Source organism: Montipora capricornis, chromosome 4 (genome assembly GCF_036669925.1).
Source record: "Montipora capricornis isolate CH-2021 chromosome 4, ASM3666992v2, whole genome shotgun sequence".
Classification (NCBI taxonomy): domain Eukaryota; kingdom Metazoa; phylum Cnidaria; class Anthozoa; order Scleractinia; family Acroporidae; genus Montipora; species Montipora capricornis.
The window spans coordinates 6367720-6380219 of NC_090886.1; the positions used below are offsets into that span (position 1 = coordinate 6367720).

The window sequence follows — 12500 nt, forward strand, 5'->3', positions numbered from 1 at the left end:
CGACTCAGTGGTTCGATGGACTCGATTGGCCATCGTTATGGCGGCTTGCGTTTGCATACAGCTTCGCGCATGCGATCTGGTAGCTTACCTCTAGCAAGAATTTAGAAACCCGTCATATGAATGGGCAAATGACTTGTTTCTCTGAATCAATCCTATGTGAAGGAAGAAGAAAAGAAAATTATTTTCTTCCACAGGCCCGCGGGACTTCGGGCTGAAAATCAAAGAAAATACAGGGTTCGTGCCGGATTTTGTCTCTAAAATTCCAGGAGTATTCAAGGAGTTTTCAAGAGCCAGAAATTGAGTTTTCAAGGAGTCTTTATAAGAAGATTTCTATGCCATACATTGTGTTTCAGTGTTTTCTTTGCTGAAAAAGCCTACCTTGATATTCTTTACCACATCCTGCAAGTGCACGCATGGACATTTTAATTTTGGGTTTACTTAGCATTTAACCTTAACTTAGCATAATGCAATCTCAACAATTTTCACCCAGGCACTTTTCCTCAAAATCGTTTTTTTCAAGGGCTTTTCAAGCGCCCTTGAAGTCCAAAATTAAATTCCAGGTCTTTTCAAGGACTTCAATGAGTTGCACGAACCCTGAAAATAGTGTGGGATTGAGATTCTAGATCCTAATCCTCTCGAGTAACTTGAAAAAGCCTTACGTAGGCCCCGTTTCACATACCGTGGATGCGGTAGCCTAAGGGCGCGTTCGATTGACCCTATTCCGGAATAAGAATCGCGCACCGGTAGCTCAGTTGGTTGAGCACCGGGCTGTCACGCGGGAGGTCGTGAGTTCAACTCCGGCCGGACCAACACTCAGGGTCTTTAAATAACTGACGAGAAAGTGCTGCCTTTGTAACGACATCTGCAAATGGTTAGACTTTCAAGTCTTCTCGGATAAGGACTATAAGCCGGAGGTCCCGTCTCACAACCGTTGGGTATATATAAAAAAATCTGTGGGACGTTAAAGAACCCACACTCTATTCGAGAAGAGTAGGGCATGGAGTTCCCGGTGCTGTGGTCAGATCTATAGATATAGGGGTTAGGTGTCAATTGGGACGAAAAGTTCTGTTCCTCTCCCCTGCCACTCCATGAATTGTGGCGAATAAATTAAAGTAAAAAGTAAAGTAAAGAATACGTGGAGTGATGATTAAAACGGTATGTTTGGCGCGTTTCGAAGCAGCAAGGATAACAAAAATATGTTTAAAGTAGCGTTTTAGAAGCTACTTGACAATTTCAATGTGAATTTCCCTAAAAACGAAGGATTTCTAACTTATATTCCATGTATTCCTATTCCGGAATACGGTCAATCGACCGCACCCTTAGTCTCGCGTAGCCTTGTCTCGGGTCGTGGGGAAAAATCCCTCTGGCACCCGATTCTGGGTCTCTGAGGACGCAATTATCGAGGAGGTCATTACATGCTGATGTTGACTTGTGAGCAAGTGTAGGGCACTCAGTACTGCGCAACATTGCACAACCTTCAGTATTTTTTGGTCACTTCCACATTAACAAACGGTCCAGATAAGAACGATAGCAACAACGGCAACGAACATGTTGGAATTCAATTGGTATGCAAAAAGGTGATAACTTTTCTATTGTCTGTACTTACTTCTGATTGGCTTAAACAGCAAACGGTTAACAAAACTTCATAAAGCAGTATTATATTCATCCTTACTTTCCAACCATCTTCCATCTTTCATCTGGTCTCAGTTTAAATGAATTCTACAGAAATCGTATGTGGGGAACATGTAAAATTGTAAACGTTTCTTGGCTTTTGTTTTCAACTCTTGTGATTGGTCAAAATCTTTTAACACAAAAAAAACACCCTTTCAAGTGGGCTGTAAATGAATTTTATTGCGTTAACTGCCTTCCTGTAGGTTTATGCATTCTCAGTGTAAAAATGATAACATTCCTATGTGGGGAAAGCCCCGTTGCCGCATAACAAAGGAAATTGCTATCCACCTTACACGGATCATTACTTAACCTTCTGAGTCAACCCTTTCTCGTCTTTCTATTTTGAGAAGCACCTCGGGGTGGGAGGAGGGGGGCTTTAGTGGGTGTTTTCACAATAGCCAATCATAAGAGACCTATAGTCAGCCATTTATTACGTCACCTACGTATGTGAACCACTTCACGTATGTTCTCAGTCACATACGTCAAAATATAGTAATTCTAATAATAGAAAGATAGTGGAAAGGGTTGACGCAAGGGCACAATACGTATGGAAGCTCCGCTTAATGGGCTCCTGAGGAAAGTTGTTATCATTAGTTTACCTTGAGTGGTGTTTGTCCTTTACGTTGCTGTCATTTTCTAATAAAATTGGAAGAAAGGGAATTGATGGTTTTGGTTTTAATTTGAGGTAGGGAGACCTGAGCTTCTGTAGAACTGAATCTTGCCAACGTCAAAGCAGTGACAAACTAGATGAGAAGCGGCATTTATTCATTATATTTATTTATTTATTTATTTATTTATTTATTTATTTATTTCTAATACGAGTCTGTAATAAAACAAAGTGTGCCATAGATATTTGAAGGTTTTAATAATTTATAAATAATAGAAAGCGCATACTTGAATGATTCAATTGATTGTGCCATTAGGGCCATTTGTACGGGAGAAGATAAGACGCGTCTCAAATAGGATGCGAACTGTAACATTTATACGTTCGCGTCCTACGTAAGACGCGAACATCTCGTATAAATAGTTTGCGTCTCATTTGGTTATTTATCATTATAAATCTAACACGCCCTCGAAGAATAACTGTTAATTCACAGTTACCAACCTTGGTACTTTTCACCTGCAAAGTTGCGAATTGAAAACCCTTTCAATTCAATTGAATTAAAACAAAAAATAAGTTACACCGGCGCTTGTCACGCAGTTATCAAGTTGTTCCGCGATTGCCAGTCCCGGCAAAGGATGAGGAACTCTTTCTTCACCGAAGTCCAAGGGTTTCTCTGTTTTGTTGGTGTTTTTGAGTCTGACTGGGAAGCCATTTTGTTAGCTGACTCGTCAACAAAATGACGATGTTGTTGTTGTCTTAAGTTGTTTTCGTCGCGCATTTGACAGACTTGCGCACTTATAGTTCACGTCTTATTTAGGACGCGAAACCAAATTAATATACGAGGAACTTCGTAGAACAGCTGTAGCAAGGTAAGACGCGTCTTTTGTAAGTCGCGTCTAAAATAAGACGCAAACGCTTGTTTTGTACCATTTATACGAGCAGTTCGCGTCTTACATGAGACGCGTCTTATTTTCTTCCCCGTATAAATGGCCCTATTGTCGGTTTATCTTGACACAATAGGGCCTTTTATACGAGAGAAAATAAGCCGCGGCTAACTCTGGCCGCGGCTTACGTAAGCCGCAAACACCCCATACAAATGGTACAAAATCTACGTTTACGGCTTTCTCAAGCCGCGGCTTATCCTGGCCGGGGAGTTTATACTCGAATAAATAGTTCCTTTCGCGGCTTACGTAAGCCGCGGCCAGAGTTAGCCACGGCTTATTTTCTCTCGTATAAACGGCCCTAATGAGAGCTGTGGAAAATGATGTGATATATAAGTGACATTTCTCGTTCTTGCTGTACATCCGGGAAGGGTTGAACTTGATCCTCGTTGGAACTAGTGACTAGGCTGGTGAAATCGCGGAGATTCCATGCCAAAGGTTATGGTGATGTCACTACTGGGCTTTTTGTTACTTTTCATTATTTTGTATTGGTATTTTTGCGGCCCCATCATTGGACGCCTCCTGCCTTCGGCCCGGGAGTTTTTTCTTCCGGAAGTCTAGTTGTTCTCCACTTCCTCAACGGGCAACATGATATCGAGGCCATCACAACATTGGGCGGCTTGTCGAAACATGGCGGCTTGGCAAAGAAGATTACAGAAAGAATTGATGGAAATTAAGAGAAAACCGCCGCCTGGAATGCATCTAGACAGTGACTCAGTATCATCGAACCTTGCCACGTAAGTGTAAACTTATGTCATGGTATTTTTCTCATTTTGTGGGGTAAACTTAAACAGGAACTCGTCAACTGGAAATAATATTATTCCAGTACAAGTTTTGTTTCAAAGTACTTCCGTACACTTGAAATTACTTTTGCCTTCTTTACATTTTTACTTTTGTCTTGCTTTCAGGTGGGTTATTCACGTAGACGGCGCTCCAGGTATTTTATGATTTCTTTATTTGTGAGTTGGAGTCTCAAATCCCATCGATCTGTCTTCTAAAAACACAACTGACGAAACGTCTAGATCATTAAAGGCTACCCTCTGATAGTAAACGAAATCGAAATTTCTAAATTGTATGGCATCCCTGAAATTTGATGAATTCTCAATCATTCTATAATAAGGAACTATTCATCGCAAAAACAACTGTTGATAGCCTATCCGGCAACTGATATTTCTAAGCAAAATCTAGCTATTAAATATTCGCGCGTACAGTACGCATCAAGCTTTTAGCCGGGTATTCTGCAGTTTAGCACTGTTTAATTTGCAGCTAAGAAAACTTTAAGGATTTTCCTATGGAGTGCAAGAAGAAAAATCAATGTCTTTCCTTGTTAAAAAAACCAGCACTTCGATACAAATTTATTTTGTTATTGCCGGCCAACAACCAATACAGGAGTATTTTAAAGCGCTTAAGCTGTTTGCTTCCATGTGTGTATGTTGTTGATTCATATAACATTTCTGTTGAGAAAAGGTGCCCCAGTATGTCGATGTAAATGTCCTCAGAACACAAATAATAATATTAATGTTTTATGGAAAGTTATTGCATAATTATAAGATTTTTTTTGTACATTGTTTCAATTTAATTTTGAGGTGTATTCCTCTCTTTGCTCCTTTTTCTCTAATTTCTCTTGCAAAACATTTTCCTGATTACCCTTTGCTTGTATTTGTTTTTTCTGCCTGTATTTGTTGATCTGGTTGCCCTTAATTTTAAAAGATTGAACCCTTTATCCCCTAAAGAGGCTCCCATTGAGAAGTAAAATAATTATTTTCTGGCATTTATTTAATTAAGTGCCCCTGTGATAAAAAAAATCACTTCCTTTTTTTCTTCAGATTTTGAAAGTGTGTTTGCCTATTAAACACAGGACTGGCAAAATTTTGAGCTTTGATTTTTATTCAAAGGCCGTCTGTTTACTTTGAGCGTAAGTTTTGGATTTCACGGTCTGCCATTACATGTACTCATGTTCAAAACTGACCGATTGGACCTCAGACGCTTGGATCCAGGGAAAAGTGACATCAAAAGCTCACTAGCTTAAAATTTCAGCGTGTGAATGCAGCTTATTATATATGCAAAACACGAGTTTGACAGTCTGAAAGCCCAAACTTCCCGTGCTGCATATTAATTCTGCAGCATACACACACGTTGCATTCTTAAACTAGTGAGCCTGTGATGTCATTTTCTCCTCAATCCATGCAGCTCTCTCAAGATCTTGAACTTAGTAATGGCAGACCATTAGATAGGAAAATTCCAGTTAAAATAAACAGGTGTCGTTTTTAATCAAGGCTTAAAACTTTAGTCGCTTAGTGTTTAGTTAACATAGTTTTGAAATTCAAAGCAAAAATAAGATTGATTTTTTGGTCACAGGGGCACTAAAACACACTCTAGTAAAATCTATAAGTGTTAATTTTTGATTGATAATCTACGGTCTAATTCGAAATAAATGTTATTAACCTCATACCTCTTGTATAGTGCCTTGTATTTTTCCACTTCAATATAGTCGTGGAACTTGTAAATTGAACTGGAAAAAGTGGCAGAGGCCAAAATGTTTAACCATTTATTATTCGCCGGGGGCAAGGTGGATATCAGTGAATAAAAGCCGAGACAAAGTTGAGGTTTTCATTCACCGATATTCACCGAGCCTGAGGTGAATAATGAAATTACATAGATGATAATTTGAAAAATATGCATTTTCTTGAAAACAATAATATTAATTTTTTGGTCTGTCACCTCGACAAAACGGCTTGCAGACATTTTGAAAAAAAAAGCTCGGGCGATTATCATGCAATAATCACCTCAGGTGTAACCAATCAGCACAGAGAATTTTTGTTAATCACCTATGTAATTATACCAATATGTTATTGTATGGAACATAAACTTGGTTGATAAGAGGTGTTCATGATAATCTATTTCTTGCAGTTATGTTGTTGTCAGTGATTGATGTAGTTTTTTTTGTTCCAGGCACCTTATATGATGGAGAAAAGTTTCAACTTGAATTTAAATTTGGATCCAGATACCCCTTTGAATCCCCAGAGGTATAATGTTTCTTCTTTTTTTACCAACCTTCAGAAAAATCTTATCCCAGTTTATGGTATCTTGCTTTTTTTTTTTATTTCTCCATGCACTCGAGGCTCAGATGGTTGGGCATCAGGCTGTCATGCTGGAGGTTGTGGGTTCGAACCCTTTGGGATCAACACTTGGGATCTGAAAATAACTGAGGAGAATTAGTGCTGCCTTTATAATGACATCTGCAAATGAGTAGGCTTTCAAGTCTTCTGGGATAAGGACTATTTATTTTTTTCTCGGTGCGTGATCGTGCGGAATTCAACAAATCCTGCAATCTGATTGGTTCCGGGAGCAGGCGGAATTTTCTCAGTGGCCTGCTCATGGCTGGCTGAATCCTAGCCTTGGTTGCATGAGCTTGTGTGATGACCTTAATGACACCAAATCCATTTACATACAGAAGTTACTTTTTATTAGACAAGAGGTTTGGAAATAGAATTCAAATAAAAATGTTTCTCTTTGAAATGTTCAGTTTGAAAGTTGCTTTAATACTACATTCGCTGTCAAGTACGGTGCGAGTCAACACTTGAAAAAATGATTTCAGAGAGGAAGGGAGAGAGAGGAAATAAGTTATTTAGGAGCTAAGGGTCGGTCCGTATACGGGAAACTGTGACTTTGGTGTTTAGAAAGCATAAATTTGCAAGATCTCATTCACAGTTTTTCGCTACACGGACCTCCCAGCTGGCAAATGACATATCATTATATAACTGTAGACCCCCGTCTCACAAATATCTTCCATATTCATAAGTTCCCTGTTGGACATTAAAGAACCCACACACAATTCGAGAAGAGTGGGGAACAGAGTCACCAGTGATGTGGCTGTCCTGTTCTCTTCAGGAGAAGTGGCCGGCTTGGCATAATGTCTCTGAAAAGGCTTATGGTGTACGAGGCCACCTAAGCAGAAACAACCATAAGTCAAAGAGTGACCTTGTGAAGTGTTGGAACATGTAGATTTTCGTAGTATCGTTGATATGACTAAAATATGAGTTTCTACTCCTAGCACATTAAAGTTGTCACCATAGAGTGTGTTTTGTCTTGATATTATGTTTCTTTTTTTTCCATTTTGTTTTAAGTCATCTGCAGCCTTCTGGTCAAACAATTTGACCAGAAATCAACTTTGATGAACTGCTTTCCTTTCATAATCTCCATGACTCTCATACAACCAAAGCTCAACTCTTGACTAACAGCTGTCGACTAAAACTGTCACAGTGGCTCATCTAAATTTACAGCTATCAACTTCAACCACAACCTGTCTCTTAAAAACCATTTTGGACAAAACAATTGTGTTAAAACAGCTTTCAATCATAGGTTATCACAAAATTAATCAAGTGTCCCTTAGGGTATCAGCCTGGATACCAGCCGAGGATGGTCTACTGACACTCATTTTCCTTTTTTTACATTACAAATTATTTAGCAGAACCACTTTAAATTTTTATTTCATCTGCATGAATCTCAGTTTGGTCTATGAAGTACAGCTGCCACAAACTCTTGATAAATTTTTGTCTAATGACCTCCAACACCTCTCGACTTAATTACAACTTTCTACTTCAATGGCGACATGGCTCTTGAATGTGATCTTGAAAGCATATGATATTAATTAAGCAGCTGTCAATCAAAAGTTCTCTGAGAGTATAAGCGTCCTTTGAGGTAATTCTCCCTCCCATTTCGATAGACCTTGGCATACTTGCTGTTATTTCGTTTAAAATTTGAATGATGTATGTATGTCTCGTTGTAGGTCATATTTGGAGGTGCCAACATTCCAGTTCATCCTCATGTTTATAGTAATGGACATATTTGCCTGTCAATTCTAACCGACGACTGGTCTCCTGCTCTGTCTGTGGAATCAGTTTGTCTTAGCATTGTGAGCATGCTTAGTAGCTGTCAAGAAAAGGTATTTGACGATTTGACCTCATGCAGTAAATAATCAAATAATGTCAGAGCTGTCCTGGTTTGATGAATTGATTTTATTAAAAACTGAACTACAGATATTAGATTTCCAGCATTTTCATTGGCTTGCTGGACACAGGCTATCAGTTCATATACCTGCTGTACCTAAATATGGTCAAGGAGTGCGTCAGCAATAAAGCAAGCTGAAAACATTTTTGCAGCTCTGAGAAAAAATGGCCAACAAAAGCATTTTTGGACCAGAATTAATAAAACAATATTCTACTCGGGCTTGCTGGATATGAAATGATTATAACCAACTCGGCACTCCGCACCTCATAGAATTATTGTTAAATATAATATCTATATTGCATATAAATAAAAGTAAACCCTGGATCAATGTTGAATGTTTTCATTACCACTTTAAATTGAGTAAGTAAATATTAAAATGACAGTTAAAATTATTGCTACCAGTACCTAACTATAAAAACTTAATAGTACTAATAATGTACAAGCAACACAATTATGTTAAACCGGGAAATGTGTTAAATGATAACAGCTATGTTTATTTAGCTTCTGTGAGATTGATTGCACAGAATTAATTCCTTTATGACATGTCAAATCACCTATTAATCATTTGTTACTATATTTTTGAGAGTCACACATCAACGGGTATTTCTCTTAGGTGTTATAAACAGTGGATGATTATTCAAGAATGATGTGTGTAAACATCAGTGTTAATGCTAATTACAAGTCTTAAAACTCTGGGAAAATGATATCAACAGAATATCAACATCAAGGAAACTAGATTTATTTTAATAAGTGTCTAGTCTTCTACTGCTGGAGCACTAATTGGGGACACTGTAAACGGAAATCAACAAATTAATGCAAATCAAGTCAAATGTTGGTTTTTGAGGAGAAAAGAAAACCAGAGTACCTGGAGAAAAACCTCTTGGTGCAGAGTAGAGATCACGATAGAGAACCAACAAACTCAACGCACATATGACACTGAGTCTGGGAATTGAACCCCGACCACATAATGGTGGGGATCGAGCGAGTGCTCTCACCACTGCACCTTCCCTGCACCCCTGGCCAGCCGGACCGGGCATTTGGAAGGACTAACTCTACAATGCCTTTAAAATAATTATCATACATCGAGGAGGATACACACTCCACCTAAAGAAATGCAAGGGATCATCACGCAAGTGTTCTTTCAAATCGTTGCATTTTCTTTGTAAACTGACAGGTCTGGCCTGCCCGTTCTGGCAAAAAGGAAGTGCCCTAAATTTCTTTTTAAAGATACAAGAAGTTTAAACAATGAATAGGTATGGTTCTCGTCGACAAACAGAGTCAGTGGACAAAACTTGGTCTACTGCACTTTTATTATATCACTGGTCACTTTGCAGCAATCCCGACTTCTCATTTGAGTAGTTGGATGTTTCCCGGTATTAAGTCCACAGCATGTGAAGAACATTCATGAGGTAACTCGGCTGTTGTGTTCTGTTGCTTCTTTCAGAAACTTCCACCAGACAATAACTGGTATGTAAAAACATGTAACAAAAATCCCAAGAAAACAAGATGGTGGTATCATGGTAAGGAACATAATGTTTAACTGTCTTGAAGTTGATCTTTTTTTTCATTGTATTAAGCCTTGTTTTCACTGGTATCAGAGCAAGACAAAGGGATAGTGCTTGAAATGTCAGCTCACAAATCCTTCTTAATTGTTATCACTTAGTCAGGAATTGTGACACATTTTATGGGCTAAAATGGAGAATTTGGCGGGCTGAAATGTATTTTAGCCTGCTGAAATAAACCAATGAAAAGTATGAAATTGTGCAATTGTACATTAAATTTCGACACTACAAATAAGCTTTATGGAACTTTCCTTTCATCTCTTACAATTTTTGAAAACTCAGAGGGCAAGATTTTGTGATTTCTAGCCAGCTTCACGGTAACGTTTTTTTTTTTTTTTCATTCAGGGTAATTAAAAACCATCCAACTTGTAAATGAACACTGTTTAATTCTCTCAGTGCCCTCCAAAGTGATGATAATACAAAATGTCATGTAGTTCCTGTACTGTGAATACAGTTTGTGTTATTGGGCATACTGTAAATATGTTTTGGGCATTTCGCAGAGCTCATTTTAACCTTCATAACATGAGTCTGAGTCAGGCCCAGTTTTGGTAAAATGAAAAAACCTGGTTGCCCAACGAAAAAAAAGTGGGAAAATTTACCCAGCCAAAAATCGAAAATGAATTTATCATTAATGCAGCACCCAACAAGTTTACTTATCGGCTTTCTGTTGTCAATGTCTGGGTAAAAGTTAAGAATACGATCCAACCAACGCGTCTGCCAGCACGTCGGCCAACGCGTCGGTCAACTGTCGGTCGACTGTCGGCTGACGTGTTGGCCGACTCGTTGGTGGGATCGGATTCTTAACTTTTACCGATGTCTAATAGTAGTTTGAAGTTATTGATAATATTGTTGTTACTTTGCTGCTGCTATTAAAGCATTTCCCATCTTGAATATCTGTGGCTTTTACAAAACATTGTCAGATAGAAAAATGCAAGAGACAATATCACAAACATGAAGTCAAAACTACATCATATTGCACACACTATAAGAACTACAGTAACTGTAACAGTAAGATATTCAAGCTCGATCGCCATGTGATTGCATCTCAACATGGCTTGCATTAAATTTTAATTATTTCTACCTTGGGTTTTCTAATGGGCAGTCATGGATTTTATATCAGGGCAACCAAATATATAGGTTTGGTTGCCTTGTCTTTGACAACAAGGACAACATGGATAGTTGAGAAGTTAAAAAAAATCACTTTTTGAAGTTGTGGCCTGATTCATGAAGCAGAAGTTTCAATCAATCATATAATATTATAGAACATACGTCGCCTAATTTTACTATTCAGGGCCCGGTTGTTCAAAAGCCGATTAACGCTAATCCCAGATTAAAAATTAACCAAGAAGTTTATTTCTCTACTCCCAAATGCTGTTCGACGCTGATATTCGGATAAAATTTACATTAGTAGATGTCAATCTTGAAAAACAAAAATAAGCAAAAGAAACTTTAACCAAAAAGTTGAAAACATGATACAAAAGTTTACGCTAATCCTGGATTAAGTTAATCGGCTTTCGAACACCCGGCCCTGGGTAGTGGCCAGCGGATTATCTTTTTTTCAAAACGTCAACTGGCCACCCTACCATCTGCACCATGAACGCTTGAACTCATTGAAAGTATGTACATTCGACTTGGAAAAATGTTTTTTTTTTTTACTTCTAAACTATTTTTAGGGGTACTCCTTGGAGTGGAACTCCATCTTTTGTCCTCATTACCTTTCAGTTTCAAGCACTGTTATATTTTCATGTACATTGTGTATCTTTCATTGTTGTTCAATCAATATTTTGGTCTGTTTTCTTGCAGATGATACTGTTTGATACAAATTAAATTGTCTAACTCTAGTTAACTAGTACAGTCTCCTCATATTGACTCAATTTGTACCAATTGAAAATACCGATTAACTTGTATGAACATTTTATTTGTTATCTTTTCTCGTATTCTTTAACAAGTTTTGACATTCCATTGATTGCTAATCAGCTCATACATTGTAGTTTGGAACCAAAAAGGTATTTTACAACATTAGTAACAAATTAATTTTTAACAATGTTATTGCCAGGGACACAACGTCACAGTCGGGCAATTTTTAATAGGATCTTTGTAAAGTAAAGTGAATTCAGATACTCTAGGACTGATATATAGCATTCTTGTGCTCATTTTTGCTATTTATTATCACAATTTTATGCACACATAGTTTAGTGGATTGCTTGTGGGCGGCATCTTAGCACTCCACATTCTCAGCTTGCATGTCTGCTCCAAAGTTCACTTAACTCTCCATCCATGCCACTTGAGGTCAGTTAAATGACACCCAACCCTGCCGTAATAAAAGAAGCTGTTAAAAAAAGGAGCCTTTGTGTTGCCTTCGACTGTGGTCGGCTTCTTGTCAAATGTCTTGTTGTTTTAAAGATACCATGAGTGCCAGAGGAATTTTTTCCCAAGGTCCAAGACAACACTACACGTATCGAATGCAAAGACAGAGTCCTGGGTCATTGCCTCCAACACGCGTAGCACTCTCTCAGACCTTTGAAAATAATTCCCCTGGCACCCAAGGTTATAATTTTGAAGATGGAGTTTTGGTACAAATTGGGTACAAATTAAGGGAGTTCACTTTGGTATTAGTCCTCGTGGTTTTATGATAAATCTTTTTGAAGAAGTAAAATTGCAGCTGTTCTTGTTTTGTTTTGTTTTTTTTTATTTAAATGAAAACAGTTACTG

General features: G+C 38.1%; 3 protein-coding genes across 5 annotated transcripts in view; 2 read left to right on the forward strand and 1 right to left on the reverse strand.

Annotated features, from left to right (window-relative positions):
• LOC138045403 (eukaryotic translation initiation factor 5B-like) overlaps window positions 1-43 on the forward strand; it is a 25306-nt gene extending 25263 nt beyond the window's left edge. For all 3 annotated transcript variants that reach the window (XM_068891904.1, XM_068891901.1, XM_068891903.1), the window contains one exon: window positions 1-43. This exon is cut by the window's left edge and continues 96 nt beyond it. The gene's annotated coding sequence lies outside the window, so the exon portion shown is untranslated.
• Window positions 44-1843: 1800 nt separating this feature from the next.
• Window positions 1844-12500, reverse strand: part of LOC138045404 (uncharacterized) — a 154780-nt gene continuing 144123 nt past the window's right edge. Inside the window, exon 6 of the transcript XR_011131579.1 lies at window positions 1844-1981. The gene's annotated coding sequence lies outside the window, so the exon portion shown is untranslated. The remainder of the gene's footprint in view (window positions 1982-12500) is intronic.
• LOC138045407 (ubiquitin-conjugating enzyme E2 W-like) overlaps window positions 3819-12500 on the forward strand; it is an 8989-nt gene continuing 307 nt past the window's right edge. The window contains exons 1-6 of the mRNA XM_068891909.1: window positions 3819-3953; window positions 4125-4153; window positions 6169-6242; window positions 8006-8161; window positions 9671-9746; window positions 11592-12500. The exon at window positions 11592-12500 is cut by the window's right edge and continues 307 nt beyond it. Coding sequence (XP_068748010.1) covers window positions 3847-3953; window positions 4125-4153; window positions 6169-6242; window positions 8006-8161; window positions 9671-9746; window positions 11592-11605 — 456 coding nt within the window. The 5' untranslated portion in view covers window positions 3819-3846 and the 3' untranslated portion in view covers window positions 11606-12500. The remainder of the gene's footprint in view (window positions 3954-4124; window positions 4154-6168; window positions 6243-8005; window positions 8162-9670; window positions 9747-11591) is intronic.